This window comes from Nycticebus coucang, chromosome 5 (genome assembly GCF_027406575.1).
Source record: "Nycticebus coucang isolate mNycCou1 chromosome 5, mNycCou1.pri, whole genome shotgun sequence".
In the NCBI taxonomy this organism is placed as follows: Eukaryota; Metazoa; Chordata; class Mammalia; order Primates; family Lorisidae; genus Nycticebus; species Nycticebus coucang.
This window is the reverse complement of record NC_069784.1, coordinates 53966378-53989966: the sequence shown is the minus strand read 5'-3', so window position 1 is coordinate 53989966 and position 23589 is coordinate 53966378. Positions and strand designations below refer to the sequence as shown.

Genomic DNA, 23589 nt, shown 5'->3' with positions numbered 1-23589 from the left:
CTTTGAAAACTTGTTATGAAAAGTTTCAAACTCATCCTTTTTTAAAAGTCACGTTCATGGAGGTATAATTTATACACAGTAAAATTCATCCTTTATGGTGTATAGTTCTATGAGTTTTGACAAATACAGATAGTTATGTAACCACTATTATAATCAAGATATGAAACAGTTTCATCACTACTACTCCTGCCATAATTCCCCTGTGCCCTCTTGTACTGAACTTCTCTTTCCATACTCATCCTTTGGTAAATACTGATCAATTTCCTGATTCTCTAATATTGCCTTTCTCAAAATGCCTTATGTTTGAAATTATATGGTGTGTAATCTTTTGAGTTTGGCTTTTACTTAGCATTTCTTCATGTTGTTGCATATCTAGAATTTGTTCTATTTTATTGCTGAGTTTTTCTATTATACAGATGTACTACAGTTTATTTCTCTATTTACCAATTAAAGAACACATGGGTTGTTTCTATTTTTTGGCAATCACAAATAAAACCACTATAAACATTTGAGTACAGGTCTTTTTTCTTTTAATTTTTAATTTTTTTTAGAGACAGGCTGGAGTGCAGTGGCATGATTATAGCTCACTGTAACCTCAATCTCTTGAGCTCATGTGAACTTTCCCCTTTAGCTTCCCAAATAACTGGGACTACAGGCATGCACCACCACACCTGGATAATTTTTTAAAAAAACTTTTTGTAGAGGCTTGGCGCCCATAGCGCAGTGAGTAGGGTGCCAGTCACATACACCAAGGTGGTGGGTTTGAGCCCCGCCCGGGCCTACTAAACAGCAATAACAACTGCAACCAAAAATAGTGGGCACCTGTACTCCCAGCTACTGGGGAGACTGAGGCAAGAGAATAGCTTAAGCTCAAGAGTTTGAGGTTGCTGTGAGCTGTGACACTACAGCACTCTGTAGAGGGTGACATAGTGAGACTGTCTCAAAAACAGGCAAGCAAGCAAGCAAATAAACAAACAAAAACCTTTTTATAGAGATAGAGTCTTGATATGTTGTCCAGGCTGGTCCCAAACCCTTGGCCTCAGGCAATCCTGCCTCAGCCTCCCAAATACTGGGAGTGCAGGCATGAGCCACCAAGCTGGCTAACTACAAGTCTTTGAGAGGACCTAACATTTTTATTGGTTTTGAGTAAATAGTTAGGAGTGAGAGTAAATAGCTTGTGCTGGATTGTACGGTAAGAGTATGTTTAACTTTGTAAGAAACTGCCAAACTGTTTTTCATAGAGGTTGTAGTGTTTTTTGTTCCTACCAGCAATGTATGAGAGCTACAATTTTTCTTCATTTTTGCTAGGACTTGATATTTTGAGATTAAGGTAAAAAAAAGTACGGATTCAAATAGGTGTGCAATGGGTGTTTGTCATTTTGGTTTTACTTTAGGATATGAACTTTTTAAGGTTTTTGCTACATTTATTGCCATATTTGACTTTCAAAAAGGTTATATTCCTCCAGTGGTATTTACAGAAGTCATCATTCCTTTCTTCTTTTTTTTAGGGAGATAAATAAAGGACCCTAGAATTAGTTTGCCCTTCTAGACAAAAATTCAGTATTTTTTGTTCCTTTGTTACTTTTTAGCTATCACACAGAAATAAAATTCACTTGTAACATGGTGAAATTTCTCTACAATGATTCTCATTTTCTTATGGACATTTAGTATAAAGTGAGAGATAAGTTCATTTGGGGGAAATTTTGGCTTACAGGTATGTAAAGTCTAAATTAGCGAGTGTGGCAAGCTCTTCAAAGACACATATTGAAAGTAACTCATCATTTTCTGGGGAAAGTATAACACTAAAATAATTTCTTCTAGTGCAAAATACTGTTATTAAAAAGTTATTAGAAAATAATACCTAAGACTGAAAATCAAGTAAAAGTAGTATAAACATGCTGTTGCAAATTTAAGTTAAATATGAGAAGAAATAGTTTAAAAGGTGCAGTGATTATCTCTGAGAAGCCAGAATTAGATGTAAGAAGAATAGAGTATTTCATTATGGCCTTTGTTTTTTTTTTTGTAGAGACAGAGTCTCACTTTATGGCCCTTGGTAGAGTGCCATGGCATCACACAGCTCACAGCAACCTCCAACTCCTGGGCTTAAGCAATTCTTTTGCCTCAGCCTCCCGAGTAGCTGGGACTACAGGCGCCCGCCACAATGCCCAGCTATTTTTTGGTTGCAGTTCAGCCAAGGCCGGGTTTGAACCCGCCACCCTTGGTATATGGGGCCGGCGCCTTACAGCCACAGGCGCCGCCCCATTATGGCCTTTGTTAATCTGTTTGACTTTTTTTTTTTTTTTTTTTTTAATTTGGCCGGGGCTGGGTTTGAACCCGCCACCTCCGGCATATGGGACTGGCGCCCTACCCGCTGAGCCACAGGCACCGCCCAATCTGTTTGACTTTTAAAACTATCTACTTGTGCTACAATTCTCTCAACTTGAGGCAGAGAAAATATTTACTGAAACATACATGAAAATGAGGCTTTACTTCTTTTACAGATTTCTTTTTTTTTGTAGAGACAGGAGTCTCACTTTATCACCCTCGGTAGAGAGCTGTGGCATCACACAGCTCACAGCAACCTCCAACTCCTGGGCTTAGGCAATTCTCTTGCCTCAGCCTCCCAAGTAGGTGGAACTACAGGTACCCACCATAAGGCCTGGCTATTTTTTTGTTGCTGTTTGGCCAGGGCCGGGTTTGAATCTGCCACCCTCGGTATATGGAGCCAGCGCCCTACTCACTGAGCCACAGGCACCGCCCTTTTACAGATTTCTTTCCTGACACACACTTCTTCTACCCTCAACCTTTTTTTTTTTTTGAGACAGAGTCTCACTTTGCCACCCTCAGTAGAGTACTATGGTTGCTCACAGCAACCTCAAACTCTTGGGCTCAAGTGATTCTCTTGCCTCAGCCTCCTGGGTCGCTGGGACTACAGGTGCCTGCCACAACACCTGGCTATTTTTAGAGATGGGTCTCACTCTTGCCCAAGCTAGTCTTGAACTCATGAGCTCAGGCAATCCACCCACCTCAGCCTCTCAGAGTGCTAGCATTACAGGTGTGATACCCTCAACCTCTTGATACAGATATCTGAGGAGTATATTTTGATATTTTCTTTCTTTTTTATTAATTATATATACCCTGTTTCCCCGAAAATAAGACAGTGTCTTATTTTAAGGTGTGCTCCCAAAGATGTACTAGGTCTTATTTTCAGGGGACGTCTTATCTTTCCTGTAAGTAGGTCTTATTTTATTTTCGGAGGATGTCTTATTTTTTGGGAAACAGGGTATTACACACACACATATATATTTATCATATATATATATATATTTGTTTGGTTAGACAGGTTCTTGCTCTGTTGCCTGGGCTAGAATGCACTGGCTTCCTCATAGCTCACAGCAACCTCAAACTCCTGGGCTCAAGCCATCGTCCCGAGTAGCTGGGATTATAGGTGTGGGCCACTATGCCCACCTAGGTTTTCTATTTTTAGTAGAGATGGGGCTCTCACTCTTGCTAAAGCTGGTCTGGAACTCCTGGCTTCAAGTAATCCTTCCTCCTTGGCTTCCCAAAGTGCTAGGATTAGAGGCATGAGCCACCACACCCAGCCTTCAACTTTTAATATTTCCTTAAATAATGGCCTTACTTTTTCTGTTGTTTTAGTCTTCTAGTGGTTATTAATCTCCAAATTTACAGTGGAAAATCTAACTTTTCTCTAATTCTGTTCCAACATATCAGGCAATCTATCACAACATTTTTGAAAGAAATGCGGGTTCAAACCCAGCCCCTGCTGAACTGCAACCAAAAAAAATAGCCGGGCGTTGTGGCGGGCGCCTGTAGTCCCAGCTGCTCGGGAGGCTGAGGCAGGAGAATCACGGAAGCCCAAGAGCTAGAGGTTGCTGTGAGTCCTGTGACATCATGGCACTCTACCGAGGGTGGTAAGGTGAGACTCTGTCTCTACCAAAAAAAAAAAAAAAAGAAATAATTCCTCTTAGAACCCTTCATTTTTCAGTTCTCACTTGGATTGGCTTCTCTTCTTTTTGGAAGCTGTTGAATAACTTTCTTTTTCTCTGAGTGTTCTATAATTTTGTGACAATGTATCTTGGTGTGAGTGATTTTTTTTTTTTTTCTTTTTAAAGACAGGGTCTCTGTTGCCTGAGTTAGAAGGCAGTGGCAACATCACTGTAAACTTGCAACTGCAAATTTCTGGCTAAGTAATCCTCCAACCTTAGCCTCCAGAATAGCTGGGATGACAAGTGCGACCACCATGCCCAGCTAAGTTAAAAAAATTTTTTTGTGAAGACAGAGGTATTGCTATTGCCCAGGCTGGTCTTGAATTTCTGGGCTCAAATGATCCTTCAATCTCAACCTCCCAAAGCTCTAGGAATATTGGTGTGAGCCACTGCACCCTGTAGATATTTTTATTAATTGGGTGAGCTCTCAATAGGCTCATTTTTCCAAAAGCTTATATCTTTGAGTTCTGTAATATTTTCTCATATTATGTCTTTGACAATTTTGTTTTCTATATTCTCTTTATCTGAAGCTATCGTTAATTGTTATGTTGAGTTTTTCTGGAGTAATCTCTCACGTCCTTAACTTTCTATGCTATTTATTCTACTTGCATGGAGATTTCTTCAATTTTATTTGCCACTCCTTTAATTATTAACTTACGCCTTCATATTTTAAATTTTCTTTTTTTTTTTTTTATTGTTGGGGATTCATTGAGGGTACAATAAGCCAGGTTACACTGATTGCAATTGTTAGGTAAAGTCCCTCTTGCAATCATGTCTTGCCCCCATAAAGTGTGACACACACCAAGGCCCTCCCCCTCCCTCCTTCCCTCTTTCTGTTTCCCCCCCCATAACCATAATTGTCATTAATTGTCCTCATATCAAAATTGAGTACATAGGATTCATGCTTCTCCATTCTTGTGATGCTTTACTAAGAATAATGTCTTCCACGTCCATCCAGGTTAATACGAAGGATGTAAAGTCTCCATTTTTTTTAATGGCTGAATAGTATTCCATGGTATACATATACCACAGCTTGTTAATCCATTCCTGGGTTGGTGGGCATTTGGGCTGTTTCCACATTTTGGCGATTGTAAATTGAGCTGCAATAAACAGTCTAGTACAAGTGTCCTTATGATAAAAGGATTTCTTTCCTTCTGGGTAGATGCCCAGTAATGGGATTGCAGGATCTAATGGGAGGTCTAGCTTGAGTGCTTTGAGGTTTCTCCATACTTCCTTCCAGAAAGGTTGTACTAGTTTGCAGTCCCACCAACAGTGTAAAAGTGTTCCCTTCTCTCCACATCCCCGCCAGCATCTGCAGTTTTGAGATTTTGTGGTGTGGGCCATTCTCACTGGGGTTAGATGATATCTCAGGGTTGTTTTGATTTGCATTTCTCTAATATATAGAGATGATGAACATTTTTTCATGTGTTTGTTAGCCATTCGTCTGTCGTCTTTAGAGAAAGTTCTATTCATGTCTCTTGCCCATTGATATAAGGGATTGTTGGCTTTTTTCATGTGGATTAATTTGAGTTCTCTATAGATCCTGGTTATCAAGCTTTTGTCTGATTGAAAATATGCAAATATCCTTTCCCATTGTGTAGGTTGTCTCTTTGCTTTGGTTATTGTCTCCTTAGCTGTACAGAAGCTTTTCAGTTTAATGAAGTCCCATTTGTTTATTTTCGTTGTTGTTGCAATTGCCATGGCAGTCTTCTTCATGAAGTCTTTCCCCAGGCCAATATCTTCCAGTGTTTTTCCTATGCTTTCTTGGAGGATTTTTATTGTTTCATGCCTTAAATTTAAATCCTTTATCCATCTTGAATCAATTTTTGTGAGTGGGGAAAGGTGTGGGTCCAGTTTCAGTCTTTTACATGTAGACATCCAGTTCTCCCAACACCATTTATTGAATAGGGAGTCTTTCCCCCAAGGTATGTTCTTGTTTGGTTTATCAAAGATTAGGTGGTTGTAAAATGTTAGTTTCATTTCTTGGTTTTCAATTCGATTCCAAGTGTCTATGTCTCTGTTTTTGTGCCAGTACCATGCTGTCTTGAGCACTATGGCTTTGTAGTACAGACTAAAATCTGGTATGCTGATGCCCCCAGCTTTATTTTTGTTACAGAGAACTGCCTTAGCTATACGGGGTTTTTTCTGGTTCCATACAAAATGCAGAATCATTTTTTCCAAATCTTGAAAGTACGATGTTGGTATTTTGATAGGAAAGGCATTGAATAGGTAGATTGCTTTGGGAAGTATAGACATTTTAACAATGTTGATTCTTCCCATCCATGAGCATGGTATGTTCTTCCATTTGTTAATATCCTCTGCTATTTCCTTTCTGAGGATTTCATAGTTTTCTTTATAGAGGTCCTTCACCTCCTTCGTTAGGTATACTCCTAGGTATTTCATTTTCTTTGAAACTATGGTGAAGGGAGTTGTGTCCTTAATTAGCTTCTCATCTTGACTGTTATTGGTGTACACAAAGGCTACTGACTTGTGGACATTGATTTTATATCCTGAGACATTACTGTATTTTTTGATGACTTCTAGGAGTCTTGTGGTTGAGTCTTGGGGGTTCTCTAAGTATAAGATCATGTCGTCAGCAAAGAGGGAGAGTTTGACCTCCTCTACTCCCATTTCGATTCCCTTTATTTCCTTGTCTTGCCTAATTGTATTGGCTAGAACTTCCAGCACTATGTTGAATAGTAAAGGTGACAGAGGACAACCTGGTCTGGTTCCAGTTCTAAGAGGAAAAGTTTTCAGTTTTACTCCATTCAGTAAAATATTGGCTGTGGGTTTGTCATAGATAGCTTCAATCAGTTTTAGAAATGTGCCACCTATGCCTATACTCTTCAGTGTTCTAAGTAGAAAAGGATGCTGGATTTTATCAAATGCTTTTTCTGCATCTATTGAGAGGATCATGTGATCTTTATTTTTGCCTCTGTTAATATGGTGGATAATGTTTATAGACTTGGGTATGTTAAACCAGCCTTGCATCCCTGGGATGAAGCCTGCTTGATCATGATGAATGACTTTTTTGATGATAGGCTGTAATCTATTGGCTAGGATTTTGTTCAGAATTTTTGCGTCTATATTCATGAGTGAGATTGGTCTGAAATTCTCCTTTTTGTTTGGGTCTTTTCCTGGTTTTGGTATCAGGGTGATGTTTGCTTCATAGAATGTGTTGGGGAAGATTCCTTCTTCCTCAATTTTTTGGAATAATTTCTGCAGTACAGGAATAAGCTCTTCCTTGAAGGTTTGATAGAATTCTGGAGTGAAGCCATCTGGACCAGGGCATTTTTTGGTTGGTTGATTTTTTATTGTTTCTTTGATCTCAGTGCTTGAAATTGGTCTGTTCAGGAGCTCTATTGCTTCCTGGCTGAGGCTAGGGAGAGGGTGTGATTCCAAATATTGATCCATTTCTTTCACATTGTCAAATTTCTGGGCATAGAGTTTCTGGTAGTATTCAGAGATGATCTCTTGTATCTCTGTGGGATCAGTGGTTATTTCCCCTTTATCATTTCTGATTGAGGTTACTAGAGATTTTACTTTTCTATTCCTCGTTAGTCTGGCCAATGGTTTATCTATTTTATTTATTTTTTCAAAAAACCAACTCCTTGTTTCATTAATTTTCTGAATGATTCTTTTGTTTTCAATTTCATTGATCTCTGATTTGATTTTGGATATTTCTTTTCTTCTACTGAGTTTAGGCTTAGATTGTTCTTCTTTTTCCAATTCCATAAGATCTCTTGTGAGATTGTTGATGTGCTCTCTTTCTGTTTTTCGAATGTAGGCATCTAAAGCGATGAATTTTCCTCTCAAAACTGCTTTTGCAGTATCCCACAGGTTTTGGTAGCTTGTGTCTTCATTGTTGTTATGCTCAAGGAAGTTAATGATTTCCTGTTTTATTTCTTCCTGCACCCATCTGTTATTCAACAGAAGATTGTTTAATTTCCATGCCTTTGGGTGGGGTCGAGCATTTTTGTTAGAGTTGAGTTCCACCTTTAGTGCCTTATGGTCTGAGAAGATACAAGGTAAAATTTCAATTCTTTTGATTCTGTTGATATTTGTTTTGTGTCCCAGGATATGATCAATTTTGGAGAATGTTCCATGGGGTGATGAGAAGAATGTATATTCTTTATCTTTGGGATGGAGTGTTCTATATGCGTCTATCAAGCATAGTTGTTCTAGGGTCTCATTTAAATCTCTTATATCCTTGCTTAATTTCTGTTTAGAGGATCTGTCCAGCTCTGTAAGAGGAGTGTTAAGGTCCCCTGTTATTATGGTATTATCAGATATCATGTTGCTCAGACTGAGTAAGGTCTGTTTCAAGAATCTGGGAGCATTTAAATTGGGTGCATAGATATTTAGAACTGAAATGTCTTCTTGCTGTATTTTTCCCTTGACCAATATAAAGTGACCATCTTTGTCTTTTTTGACTTTAGTTGCTTTAAATCCACATGTATCTGAAAATAAGATTGCAACTCCTCTTTTCTTCTGAATTCCATTTGCCTGAAAAATTGTCTTCCAACCCTTGACTTGGAGCTTTAATTTGTCTTTTGAAGCCAGGTGTGTTTCTTGCAGACAGCAAATGGATGGCTTGTGTTTTTTAATCCAGTCAACCAATCTGTCTCTTCAGTGGGGAATTCAAGCCATTAACATTTATTGAGATAATTGATAAGTGTGGTAGTATTCTATTCGTCTTATTTTGTGAGAGTCCATTGCTTAGTTTTATCTTTTGCAACAGTGTGGAGGTTAGGTTCTGTCCTTTAATTTCTGAGTTCTTACTTTGCTGCTGATCCATTGTGGTGGTCAGTGTGCAGAACAGGTTGAAGTATTTCCTGTAGAGCTGATCTTGTTGTGGCGAATTTCCTCAATGTTTGTATATCCATAAATGATTTGATTTCTCTGTCAATTTTGAAGCTTAGCTTAGCAGGGTACAGAATTCTGGGCTGGAAATTGTTCTGTTTAAGTAGATTAAAGGTAGATGACCATTGTCTTCTTGCTTGGAAAGTTTCATTAGAGAAGTCTGCGGTCACTCTGATGGATTTGCCCCTGTAGGTCAACTGGCGCTTACTCCTGGCAGCTTGCAGAATCTTTTCTTTTGTCTTGACTTTGGACAGGTTCATCACAATGTGTCTTGGAGAAGCTCGGTTAGAGTTGAAGCGACCTGGGGTCCGATAGCCCTCTGAAAGCAGTGTGTCAGAATCTTTGGTGATATTTGGGAAATTTTCTTTTATAATATTCTCTAGTATGGCTTCCATTCCTCTGGGGCATTCTTCTTTCCCTTCTGGAATTCCTACAACTCATATGTTGGAACGCTTCATAAAGTCCCATAATTCTGACAGTGAACGTTCTGCTTTCTCTGTCTTTTCTGCCTCTTTTACTATCTGAGTTATCTCAAAAACTTTGTCTTCTACCTCTGAAATTCTTTCTTCTGCATGGTCTAACCTGTTGCTGATACTTTCCATTGCGTCTTTAAGTTCCCTGATTGTTTCATTTCCTTCAGCTCTGCTATATCCTTTTTATATTCTTCATATCATTCATCTCTTATTTGATTCTGTTTTTGAATTTCCTTTTGGTTAATTTCCACTTTATTAGCAGTTTCCTTCATTGTTTCCATCATTTCTTTCATTGTTTTCAACATGCGTATTCTAAATTCCCTTTCTGTCATTCCTAACATTTCTGTATAGGTGGAATCCTCTGCAGTAGCTACCTCATGGTCCCTTGGCGGGGTTGTTCTGGACTGGTTCTTCATGTTGCCTGGAGTTTTCTACTAATTCTTCCTCATGAGTGATTTCTTTTATCTGTTTCCTTGCCCTAATTTTCCTTTCACTTCCTCTTGCTCTTTAAGTTCTCGTGCCTGTGGACTAAGGGTTACAGGACCAGAAGGGTGAGAAGGTTGAAGAGCAAAAAAGGGATGAAAGAAAGGAGGACCGAGTGATAAGAAAAAAAAAAGAAAAATAGAGAAAGGAGAGGGGGTGGGTAAAAGGAATATTGACAAAAAGAAGAGAGGCACAGAAAGAGGGAGACAGAGCAATATAGGTGTACAGTAGGGTACTTTGATACAACCTTAAAAAAAAAACCCACCTTCTGGGGGTGCCCAGTTGGGTGGTTCCCTTGAGGTCAGCAGCACTTTGCTAACCTGATCAGACACAGTACCCCACCTCCACCAAGTAGAGAGGAAAGACAAAAATGCTATAAATCAAACCAAAACAAGCAAACAGAAAACTTAACGGGATAAAATTGGCTGGAAAAACCAAATAATAGTGGTAGAAGCACTAACAAAAATGAAGTTCTAATTATTGAAATAGGCAGCAATGGGAAATTATAATTAAACTAGAAAAATTGAGAAAGAAAAAGGATCTGTATGGAAAAGGTTGAACTTCAAAAACAAAACAACAATCAACAACATCAAAATAAACAAAAAAACCAACCAAACCAAAAAAAAAAAAAAAAACACACAACCAAAAACAAAGCAGTATGTATATGTTATTGATATTGTCTGGGCAACACATGGTCTTCTGGGGTATGAGATGTTAATTACAGTTCTGATACGACCAGAGGCTGCTAGTTTCTCAAACCCCAGCAGGTAGACACCCTAAATCTCTCTTCAGCCCACTTAAAAGGCACTTTGAACTTGTTCACTTGCTGAGCAGAAGCTTTCCCAGGGGAAGTGCTTGTCGCTGGAATCACTGCTGAAGTGGCTATCCACTTACCCTGTGTGCCAAAACTGGTCTCCCTCTGCCCCCGAGGGTTAGGGCTGCAAGGTGGCTCAGACCCCGCCTTTAGGCTACTTGGTCTCTGGCTTACCAGCTCCCACCCAATTCTAGCTCTGCGACCCTGAGGGTGGAGCTTGCCGGGGCAGATCGCTCAGAATGGCTGCCTGTGACCCAGAGCCAAACACTATTAGCTCCATCTGGCTCAGCGGCTCAGACTGGGGCCCTAGACAACGGCCAAAGTTCTCCGCACTCCCGCTCAGGCTGTCCCCAAGACAGTTCAGCTGAGTGCCAACACCAAAGACACCAAAACAGTTCACAGGTAAGGCCTTTCTGGTTTGCAGACTCGCTGCTATTGAACTTACAGTTGTGGGCGGGTTTAGACGGATTGAACACACGCTACCACTTGCCGGTTTTCCACTGTTTTAGTCCTCCTCTTGGGTTCCAGAAGTCTCTTGCTGACTCCCTGTATCCTCTCAGGGGTGATGATAGGCAGATCCCACCAGCCAGAGATGCCTGGAGTCCTATCTCCCCAGACTCACGGTGCCCAGATGCAAGGAAGCTGTTACTCGGCTGCCATCTTGCTCCGCCTAATGCATATTTTAAATTTTCATAAGCTTATATCAGTGTTCTTATTTAACGTAGCTTTGATGATACTTACTTAGTGGTTAATAATAATAATAATTTCTTCTTTTCTTTTTTTTTTTTTTTTCATACAGACAGAGTCTCACTTTATCGCCCTTGGTAGAGTGCCATGGCATCACACAGCTCACAGCAACCTCCAACTCCTGGGTCTAGGTGATTCTCTTGTCTCAGCCTCCCGAGTAGCTGGGACTAAAGGCATCCACCACAACGTCTGGCTATTTTTTTGTTGCAGTTTGGCCAGGGCCGGGTTTGAACCCACCACACTCAGTATATAGGGCTGGAGCCCTAGCCACTGAGCCATAGGTGCCACTCATAAGTACTTCTTTTCAATGTGCTTATCTTTTTTTTTTAGAGACAGAGTCTCACTCTGTCACCCTTGGTAGAATGCTGCGGCATCCCAGCTCACAGCAACCTCCAGCTCCAGGGCTTAGGCGATTCTCTTGCCTCAGCCTCCCAAGTAGCCAGGACTACGGGTGCCCGCCACAGCGCCTGGCTATTTTTTTTTTGTTGCAGTTTGGCCCAGGCTGGATTCAAACCCACCACCCTCAGTATATGGGGCCAGTGCCCTACTCATTGAGCCATAGGCGCTGCCCTGCTGTTTTTCTTTTCTTTTCTTTAAATTGAGACAGAGTCTCACTTTGTCACCCTTGGTAGACTGTGGCGTCATAACTCACAGCAACCTCCAACTCTTGGGCTCAAGTGATTCTCTTGCCTCAGCCTCCCTAGTAGCTGGGACTAGGTGCCTGCCACAATGCTCAGCTATTTTGGTTTCTGCTTTTATGTGAAAGTTCTTTCTAAAATATTTGGTGTTCCTTGCCTATCTATTCACATTTAAGAGTAAGGCACTTCATTTGATCCTGAAATCCCATTATTGAGCATCTACTCAGAAGGAAAAATAATCATTTTACCATAAGGACATTTGCACTAGATTGTTTATCACAGCTCAATTTGCAATCACCAAGATGTCAAAACAACCCAAGTACCTATTAACCCATGAATGGGTTAATATGAACTGTGGTATATGTATGCCATGGAATACTATTCAGCTGTAAAAAAGATATTATTAACTTCTGTATTAATTGCCCTTTTGCATTAACCTGGATATAGTTAGAGAACATTCTCCTTAGTAAAGTATCACAAGAATGGAAAAACAAGGGCAGAGTCTGTGGCTCAGTGAGTAGGGCGTCGGCCCCATATACCAAGGGTGGCAGGTTTGAACCTGGCTCCAGCCAAACTGCAACAAAAAAATAGCTGGGTGTTGCAGCAGGTGCCTGTAGTCCCAGCTACTTGGGAGGCTGAGGTAAGAGAATCGCCTAAGCCCAAGGAGCTGGAGGTTGCTGTAACTGTGACGCCATGGCATTCTACGAAGGGCGACAAAGTAAGACACTGTCTCTAAAAAAATAAAATAAAATAAAAAAGAATGGAAAAACAAATATCCAAAGTTCTCAATGCTAATATGGAGCCAGTAGACAAACTAAGAAAACCTCAATTTATTTAAAGCTGGTGGGGGCCAGAATTGTGTGCTCTCATCTAATGGTCACAATGTAAAGGTACATGGCATAGCTTCCTGGGTGCAGGACACAACTATAACAGGGACCTTACCTAACAAATGAAGAAAACATTGTAAACTAATGGTTTGTACCCTCATATTCATCTGGAAAAAAAGAGTAAGACACTTAAAAGGTCTGTGTAATCGTGTGTAGAAGCTTATTGACTGGTAGACTACATGGTGAGGGCCCTGGCCATCTCTTCCCATTCGTCGATCACTCTGAGTTGGTGTCTTAGCTGGTTAGCTTCTCCAGAGGAAAACTTCTAACTTTTTACCTGAGGGCATACCCAACTGCAAGATGAATGAAGGAGAGCAAAGTGTTTAGGGAAATAGTTCTCATTGTTTGAAATATGGATTTTTACTCCCCCCCAAGCCAAATTGTATCCAGCTTTACTAAAGATATTTTTCATAAACAATCATGGTATTTCAGGCAGGACATGGGCAGACAGTCACTACGAGTATACCACAACTTTCTTCAATGGTCTACCAAAAGTCAGAAAGCCACTATAAAACCCAATGAAGTCTTCGTTTGATGCTCTGAACAGGGAAAGTTTAGAGTGAGGGTTGACACTGCACATTTAGTATGTTGTTCAACAACTTTTCACAAGCTGATCCTGTCTTTCAGGAAATGAAATGAAAATGGCAGAGTTCATCTGAAGATCCACAACCGACATGTGGAACCCCTGCTCTTTTGATGGGATGCATCTCAGTGACATCACTCGAAAAGTAAAGATTCCAGGCAGCGCCTGTGGCTCAGTGAGTAGGGCGCCGGCCCCATATGCCGAGGGTGGCGGGTTCAAACCCAGCCCTGGCCAAACTGCAACCAAAAAAATATCTGAGTGTTGTGGCGGGCACCTGTAGTCCCAGCTGCTTGGGAGGCTGAGGCAAGAGAATCGTATAAGCCCAAGAGTTAGAGGTTGCTGTGAGCCGTGTGACGCCACGGCACTCTACCCGAGGGCGGTACAGTGAGACTCTGTCTCTACAAAAAAAAAAAAAAAAAAAAAAAAGAAAGAAAGAAAAGTACAGATTCCTTGACATTCTGGTAACCAAATGTTGGGTGTCAGGTCCCAAGACTATGCTGAACGCAGAGAGGAAGAACAGGGCATAAAAATAATTTGGTCTTTCCACACCACAAGGCATTCCCTGACCCCGATGCACAGCATCAGGGTCAGGGAATCCTCCTCTTGGGAGCGGAGAGGTAGCCTAGAAGGGTCTTCCCCATATCAATCTAGCTTTGGAGACATCCTATTAGTGACAGATGCCCCTTTCCCAAAAAACAATGAAGTGTTCTGTGTGCTAAATCATAAGCTTAGAAATAAAACAAAATTCTCCATTTTTATAAAACTTGATAAAAAATAGTTTTTCACACTGTACAGCCACCAGAAGTCCCAAGTTATCCCAGACGCACACACTTCACTTGGCATCTCCAGGACTTCAGCTTTCTGTGCCCGGTCTGTGTTGGAATCTCCATTTTCAGCAGGGTTATTCCCCTCCTTGCCAGCGTCACCTTTCTCCTTTTCCATTTGGCCACCTTCTCTGCCTTCTTTGCAAGGGGCCTTTTTCGGCTTGGGCTCTGGCTTTGGAGCGGTTGGTTTAGCAGACAACCTTGCAAGTCTTGGTGGTTTGTCCTTTGCCTTGGCTTTATCTCCTTCAGTATCCCCTTCAGCCTTTCTCCTGGGCATGGCGGCAGGAGGCGCTAGAGGGAGGTGCTGGATGCTGGGACACAGAGATGTGTGGACTGTGGTTGTTCTCGCCTCCTCTTTTCACATGGCTTTGAATTTTTATTTATTTATTTATTTGCCAGTTTTTATTACATCTAACTTGGCCTTAGTTAATGCCTCTGAGTTTAGAGTACATTTATTTTGACCTGGGTAGGCCAGAGTATGGAAGTGGAATTAGCTTTTTTTTTTTTTTTTGGAGACAGTCTCACTTTGTCACCCTTGGTAGAGTGCCCTAATGTCATAACTCACAGCAACCTCAACCTCCTGGGCTTAAGCGATTCTCTTGCCTCAACCTCCCAAGTAGCTGGGACTACAGACACCTGCCACAAGGTCTCACTCTGTCTGGCTCAGCCTGGTCTGGAATCTGTGAGCTCAGGCAGTCCACCTGCCTCAGCTTCCCAAGTGTTGGCATTACAAGTGTGAGCCACCTAAAGGTTCTTAGGGCCTCTAAATTCAGGGTCTTTGTGGGTTTTGCAATGTAAATCGGTTTGTCTTTTAACCCCCTGCAGGCAGTTAGGCTTCAATTTTTCTTCTCTGCTAAGGTGCTTACCTGTAGTCTATTGGACACTCTGAAGAGGACCCCAGCGATAGCATTCTTTTTTTGTAAAAGAATCCGGAACACATTGGGAAATCTAGCAAAAAATATTGAGGTCAACACATCACCTTTATTACTGTTAGAGGCCAGATTGGAAGACACAGGTTCCTATGAGAGCCTGCTGACTATACCCCAGAGTCAGGCGGCTTGAGTTGGGGAAGTGTGGGGGAACTCTGATGGGTAGGCTCCTCTTCCCAGAAGCAAGGAGGATGGAACTGAGCAGAATAGTTCGCTTAGAGTGGATGAACAAACACTGACATAGGCCCAGTTTCATTAATTAGGTTCTCTTTATGAAAAGAAAAACATCAGACATAAAGAAGCAGCATTTCTACACTGTTCATCAGCTTCACAGATTCATTCAAAATTTTGTTGAGCTCTTTCTCTTTCTCATTAGCTGTCTCCTCCTCACTCAATCTCTTTGTCCTTGTATTTGGGTCATCTTTCAAAATCATTTTAGTAAAGTTTGGGGAGAAACACAGGTAAATATGTATATTCTCAAAAGTTTAAGTTATTTTTTGAAAGTAACGTTACCAAAGTTAAAAATTTATTTTAAGGTAACTATTTATTACCTGTGCTACTGGATAAACACAGTGATACAACACTCCTTAGAATGCAAAATGTAAGATTACAGTATGGATTTATTTCTAGGAGATTTATTCTTCTAATTTTGTTTGGCTTTGACTAATGTTAAAACTAATTTGCACATGGGGAGGTGATTTAAACTGGGACAGCTGAGGCCAAGCAACATGGCTCACACCTGTAAACCAGAGCTCTGGGAGGCCAAGGCGGGTGGATTGTCTGAGCTCACAGGTTCCAGACCAGCCTGAGCAAGAGTGAGACCTCATCTCTAAAAATAGCCCAGCACTGTGGCAGGCGCCTGTAGTCCCCAGCTACTTGGGAGGCTGAGGCAGGAGAATCACTTAAGTTGGAGGTTGCTGTGAGCTGTGATGCCATGATACTCTACCCAGGGCAACAAAATAAGACTCTGTCTCAAAAAAAAATCAACCAGGGCAGCGCCTGTGGCTCAGCGGGTAGGGCGCCAGCCCCGTATGCCTAGGGTAGTGGGTTCAAACCCAGCCCTGGCCAAAACTGCAACAAAAAAATAGCCGGGCGTTGTGGCGGGTGCCTGTAGTCCCAGCTGCTCGGGAGGCTGAGGCAAGAGAATCGCCTAAGCCCAGGAGTTGGAGGTTGCTGTGAGCTGTGTGACGCCACGGCACTCTACCGAGGGCGATAAAGTAAGACTCTGTCTCTACAAAAAAAAAAAAAAATCAACCAAACACAAAACCCCCCAGCCAATCAAACAACAACAACAACAACAACAACAAAAAAAAAAAAACTGGAAAGCTCAGCCTAGAATTTTAATTTTGTTTTTCCTTTTTGAGACAGAGTCTCACTATGTCACCCTCCTTTGAGTGCCATGGTGTCACAGCTCACAGCAACCTCAAACTCTTGGGCTTAAGTGATTCTCTTGCCTTAGCCTCCCAAGTAGCTGGGACTACAGGTGCCCGCAACAACTCCTGGCTATTTTTTTTGTTGCAGTTGTCATCATTGTTGTTTAGCTGGCCTGGGTGGGGTTTGAACCCACCAGCCTCAGTGTATGTGGCCAGTGCCCTACCCACTGAGCTAAGGATGCTGCTGATTTTTAATTTTTTTTTTTTTTTTTGAGACAGGGTCTCATTATGTTGCCCTTGGCAGAGTGCCATGGCATCACAGCTCACAGCAACCTCCAACTCTTAGGCTTAAGCGATTCTCTTGCCTCAGCCTCCCAAGTAGCTGGGACTATAGGTGCTCATCACAATGCTTGGCTGTCTTGTTGTAGCTGTCATTATTGTTTGGCAGGCTGGGGCTGGTTTGAACCTGCCAGCTCTGGTGTATGTGGCAGGGGCCCTAGCTGCTGAGCTACAGGTGCCAAGCCTAGAATTTTTAATTTTTTAAAAAATTTTAGATTAATATAAGAGTACCTTGTGTTTGTTAGGTAAATTCCAAGTTGTAGTTGAACTCTTTACCCAGGGGGTATGCTGTATACCCTTACATTGTGCCCATTGGGTGAGAGCACACCCATCCTCCTTTCTTCCCCTCTCTCCCTACCGCCTCCCCTTTCCCACTTCCCTCCTCTCTCAACCTAGACTTTCAAGTTTTTGTAGATATTCCCCAGAATTTGTGTTCAAGAGTTTATTGTAACAACATTTAGTCCTCTGCACTTCACCATTTACAGACAATATCTGCAGAGATCCCAAAATAAAGAATGAGACTGAAGAAAACCTGAAAAATGTGGAATAGTTCAATCATTTTATAGTTTTCATGGTACAATCAAAATCTTTTCTTAAAAAATCTAATAAATAGGGCGGTGCCTGTGGCTCAAGGAGTAGGGCACGGGTCCCATATGCCGGAGGTGGCAGGTTCAAACCTAGCCCCCGCCAAAAACCAAAAAAAAAAAAAAAATTCTAATAAATATCTTTAACTGAGGCCTAATAAAATAATCAAGTATATATACTAGTGACCGTGGAATTTTTACATCTCAAAAGGGGTCATAAGACTGAATATCTGTTTGTAGCATTTTGAGTATTAATAGGAAGTAAGAATGATATTTTAGGGGGGCAGAATATTTTTTGCACTCAAGAGTTAAACAGTATTATATTGGTCATTTTTGGAGAAAGACTGAACTTGTATCAGAGGAACTGGATTTGAAATTCATCTTCACAAATTACTAATTATAGGACCTTGAGTATATCCCTTGTTTTAGTTATCTGTTGCTGCTATGGTTTAATTATCTATTGGTAGCTAACAAACCATCTCAAAACTGAGTAGTTTAAAACAAACAATAACCATACCTTGTTTACTCAAGGTTCTGAAATTCAGGCAGTGCATGGTGAAATAGCCCCTCTGGTATTGGTTGGGTCAGCTTGACAAAGGACTGGAGGACCCAAGATGGCTTCTTTCACATGGTTGGTGCCTACGCTGGGTGTCTGGGACAGGTAAGGGATGTTTGGGCTCTCTTTCCATTTATGGTTTTTCATTCCCCAGGGCCTCTCTCTCTCTTCAATGAAAAGATACAATGGCTTTTCTCTTCAATAGGCTGGTTGAACTTCTTTATATGTGAACTGGCTCCTGAAAGAATGAAATAGAAACTGCTAGTTTTCTTAAGGGGTAGGCCCAGAACTGGCACAGTGCTACTGGTACCACATTCTATTGGTAAAAGCAAGTCACAAGACTAGCCCAGATTCAAGAGGAGCAGAAACAGATCTCATTTCTTCTTTTTTTTTTTATTGTTAAATCATAGCTGTGTACATTAGTGCAATCAAGGGGTACAATGAGCTGGTTTCATATACCAGATCTCACTTCTTAATGGGAAGAATGCCATGTGTGCACAGGGATGGGAGAAATTATCGAAGGCCATCTTTCATTACCTCACTTAACTGCAAGAAAATTCAATCTTTTTCCTTTGTAAGAGTATTTAGAGCTATAGACAGAATATATGTATATAAATACATATCCCCTAACTCTAATATTAAAACTTACCTTGCCTTAAAACATGTTGACCAGGAGAGTTCCTGAAGGATATCAGCACAGTAGGCATCTAGAAGTTTTGCTGTTCTCTGGTGCTAAGGGGAGCAGTAGTGACCCTGTTGGATGGTTTTCTGGGACAGAATTTCTTAAAGATATGAACGAGAATGTTTTCTGGTGGCTCCAAATCAGTCTGAATGCTGGAGAAAATGCATTAGTTGCAGTGGCTTAACTTTATCTATTGACTGCAGATTAACTAGTTTGGAAGAGCAGAAGTTAAAAGTTAAGAGAAACAGCAGCCTGTAGTTATCCCTTAATTCTACTGCATCACCTATTTCCCAAGAAAGCATCAACCAAACTCTTTATTTCCTAGGGGAAGTATGAATTGAAACTACTACCTGAGACTTATTTGAGATGTAATAAATTATTAAACATATCTCAGATGCCCACTGTGTGCTCAGGACTGCACCATTATCCTGCACCATTATCCCTCTATTATCCTATGAGTGATAATAGAAAAAAAACAGTTATTAACTTGGTTTCTCTCTAAGAAATTCCAATCTGTTTGAGAGGAATCAGAATTAAATAACATTGTGAAGTGTTGTAAGTCAGCACAAGGTAAATGCTAAATGAATAGAATATTTAACAAGTGCTGAGGATCCTGAGCAGGGAAAGTCCTCTTGGATAAGGTAGCATAAGCAAAACTAAAAGGAGCAGGGCGGCGCCTGTGGCTCACTGAGTAGGACGCTGGCCCCATAGACTGAGGGTGGCGGGTTTGAACCCGGCCCCAGCCAAACTGCAACAAAAATATAGCCAGGCGTTGTGGCGAGTGCCTTGTAGTCCCAGCTACTCGGGAGGCTGAGGCAAGAGAATCGCCTAAGCCCAAAAGCTGGAGGTTGTTGTGAGCTGTGTGACGCCGCGGCACTCTACCATGGGTGATAAAGTGAGACTCTGTCTTTACAAAAAAAAAAGAAAGAAAGAAAGAAAAAGAAGTAGGACTAAACAGAGGGCAAAATTTGGAGGCGCCGGTGGCTCAGTGAGTAGGGTGTTGGCCCCATATACCGAGGGTGGCAGGTTCAAACCTGGCCCCGAGGCTGAGGCAAGAGAATCGCCTAAGCCCAAGAGCTGGAGGTTGCTGTGAGCTGTGATGCCACGGCACTCTACCAAGGGCGATAAAGTGAGACTCTGTCTCAACAAAAACAAAAAAACCCCACAAAAAATAGAGGCAAAATTAAATGGTGATACAATCCTAACAAAGACATCAGCCGACCCCAGGGAGTGCTGTGGAGCTGAAATGACTTCAGAGTTTGTCTAAGAGTGGGCTAAATGGTAGCCTGGGTCTTTATACTTCTTTTTTTTTTTTTTTGTAGAGACAGAGTCTAACTGTACTGCCCTCGGGTAGAATGCCATGATGTCACATGGCTCACAGCAACCTCCAACTCCCAGGCTTATGGGATTCTCCTGCCTCAGCCTTCTGAGCAGCTAGGACCACAGGCGCCCGCCACAACGCCCTGCTATTTTTTTGTTGCAGTTTGGCCGTAGTTGGGCTTGAACCCGCCACCCTCGGTCTATAGGGCCGGCGCCCTACTCACTGAGCCACAGGCGCCGCCCTATACTTCTTTTTTGATCAATCGGTGAATATGGGTTTTCCCCACAAGGAGGTATAACCTTAGGCAAGGCAATTTTGTTTAGCCAAGGCAATTCCCTACAAAAACTTACACTGGGATCATCTTTTAGTAGTAATACTCTCCTGGCAGCTGAGGAGTACATTTTTCATTCTTGAAGGAAAATCTGAGCGGTACATCCAAGTGCCCACCACAACTGTGATAGGATCTGTGGCTTTCAACCATCTTATAAGGAGCTGGCAGGGAAGTTGGGGGAATAAATACTCCAACCTCACTTTACTCCTGACTTCTGATTTCCCTTCAGAACCAAATCTAGGAAGCCATAAGACTTCACATAGGCCACATGAGTTTTGGGTTACAGAGCAGGATGGAGAAGGGGGATCTAGAGCGGCAAACAAGATATTCAATAGCAGAAGATGAGCTTAGTTTTCTTTCTTTTTTTTTTTTAATGTTTGGGGTCCATTGAAGGTACAAAGAATTAGGTTACATTGATTGCATTTGTTAAATAAAGTCCTTATAAGGGCTGCCCCTGGAGGTGTGCCATACATCATTCTCCCCATCCCCCACCCTCCTCTCCTCTCCCCACTTAAGGAGCTTAGTTTTTGAATGTTCAAGATATGTCCAGTTTAAGGTCGGGTGGCTCACGCCTGTAATCCCAGCACTCTGGAGGCCAAACTGAGCTGGGGAGTTTGAGACCAGCCTGAGGAAGAGCAGACTCTGTCTCTAAAAATAGCTGGGTGCCTGTAGTCCTAGCTTCTTGGGAAGGCTGAGGCAAGAGAATTGCTTGAGCCCAAGAGTTTGAGGTTGCTATGAGCCATGGCACTCTATCGAGGGCGACAAAGTGAGACTGTCTCAAAAAGAAAAAAGGACATGTCCAGTTTAAAAATATCCTGATACAGGGTGGCGCCTGTGGCTCAGTCGGTGGGGCGCCGGCCCCATGTACCGAGGGTGGCGGGTTCAAACCCAGCCCCCGGCTGAGCTGCAACCAAGGAATAGCTGGGCATTGTGGTGGGCGCCTGTAGTCCCAGCTACTCGGGAGGCTGAGGCAAGAGAATCGCTTGGGCCCAGGAATTGGAGGTTGCTGTGAGCTGTGTGAGGCCACAGCATTCTACCTAGGGCCATGGAGTGGGACTCTGTCTCTACAAAAAAATATCCTGATACATGCTGTTATTGATAGTCCACTCCTGATTACTTAACCTTATTCCTCATTCTACCTCAAAACCCTGCTCGATTACTTTGGCTTACAATTTGTTCTGAGTAATGTGTTTGGCTTTTCTCCTATTTCACTCTTTCACCCTCCTTTTAGCTTCATATATTCATCCTAACCTGGTAATGCTCTTCATCCAACCTCTTTCCAGGCATTTTTCTTTCTGTGCACTAGTACTATGAGGTCTCTCTCCTTCAGCATCTTACTTATCTTGCCTTCTTGGTTGGAACTGGAAAGAGGTAAGCATCAAGGTACCGTGTTGAGGTAATGCAGAACAGAGATGAGATGAGGTTGGAGATAATGTGTATGGGGAGACCCACTTTGGTGAGTCCCTGTCTTTGCTACTATAGTATACTTTCTGCAGCCACTAACCAATTGTAAAGTGAATTCATAGCCTTTCCTCACATTATTTCCAGCATACCATTTAACTCCAATAATCATCTCTTTCTTGAAGCCCTACCATTTAACCTCAATGATAATCTTTTCCACCTCTTTTTTGGCTTCCATACATTTTTTCCTGCTTATCTATCAGACAGTCCCTTCCTCCTCTTTTCCCCCTCAACCATATTTCACTCTCCTTTGCTTGACCAGTCTTATATATATTCCCTATGTACATCTTATTTTCTTTTCATGGCTTCAACTATCACATGTATGCAGGTGACTTCTAAATTAGAAGTCTCTGTTTTGGGGTAGTGCCTGTGGCGTAGTGGGTAGGGTGCTGGCCCTATATACCACAGGTGGCGGGTTCAAACCCAACCCCGGCCAAACTGCAACAAAAAAATAGCTGGGTGATGTGGCGGGTGGCTGTGGTCCCAGATACTCAGGAAGCTGAGGCAAAAGAATTGCCTAAGCCCAGGAGTTGGAGGTTGCTGTGAGCTGTGACACCACAGCACTCTACCGAGGGTGATAAAGTGAGACTCTGTCTCTACAAAAAAAACAAGAAAGAAAAAAAGAAGTATTTTTTAGATTTCTCAAACTCTTTTTTGGACTTTGGGCCAGACCCTGCAGTGGCACGTGTGATCAGAATTCAGGACTTATTCCTAGGCTGGTAGTAAAGTGTGCTTCTTTATTTGTAGGTGTTTTTTTTTTTTTTTTTCATTCCTTGCTTTTTAACCCTTCCCTGAACTATTTTTCCATCTGTTTTGGTTTGGTTTTCATATCATCCTAACTTCCTTTAGCCTCCATTAAAACAAATAAACTTTACTAAATCACCAAATGCCATCTTACACTAAAAGCTCTTCCTCTTCCCCTTGGTCTTCATCTTTGAAAGATCTCCTTTTCAGCGTTGTGGCGGGCGCCTGTAGTCCCAGCTACTCGGGAGGCTAAGGCAAGAGAATCGCTTAAGCCCAGGAGTTGGAGGTTGCTGTGAGCTGTGTGAGGCCACGGCGTGCCGAGGGCCATAAAATGAGACTCTGTCTCTACAACAAAAAAAAAAAAAAAAAAGAAAAAGAAAAATCTCCTTTTCAGAGAAGTCAAAGGAGAAACACTTAGCATTGTGAAGATAACCACCTTTTATTTTCCTTTAAGGCATTTAAAACGAAAAATACCAAATATTTACATTTTAAATCTAAGCCTATTTGAGGAGCTGAGTGTCTCTGATGGGGGCAGAAGTGAGGAGCCAACATCTCTAACCTGAGAAACAGGAAAAATAGCAAACTCAGTTCTGGGAGGTGTAGAACTAATTCACCCATTTCCTTCCCTAAATCACCTGTAATTTCTTTGGGTATTTATCTTGAGGATGCCATGTGGGTCCTCAGACTTTTTTTTTTTTTTTTTTGTAGAGACAGAGTCTCACTTTATGGCCCTCAGTAGAGTGCCGTGGCCTCACACAGCTCACAGCAACCTCCAACTCCTGGGCTTAAGCGATTCTCCTGCCTCAGCCTCCCGAGTAGCTGGGACTACAGGCGCCTGCCACAATGCCCGGCTATTTTTTGGTTGCAGTTTGGCCGGGGCAGGGTTTGAACCCTTCACCCTCGGCATATGGGGCCAGCGCCTTACCGACTGAGCCACAGGCGCCGCCCCG

At 42.0% G+C, this 23589-nt stretch overlaps 1 protein-coding gene across 5 annotated transcripts in view; it reads left to right on the top strand.

The window, feature by feature from the left end:
• ANP32E (acidic nuclear phosphoprotein 32 family member E) overlaps positions 1–23589 on the top strand; it is a 55547-nt gene that overhangs the window by 4327 nt on the left and 27631 nt on the right. For 4 of the 5 annotated variants that reach the window (XM_053590786.1, XM_053590787.1, XM_053590784.1 and 1 more), the window contains one exon: positions 13540–13670. In XM_053590786.1, coding sequence (XP_053446761.1) covers positions 13587–13670 — 84 coding nt within the window. In that variant the 5' untranslated portion in view covers positions 13540–13586. The remainder of the gene's footprint in view (positions 1–13539; positions 13671–23589) is intronic. The other variant, XM_053590789.1, reaches the window with a different exon arrangement.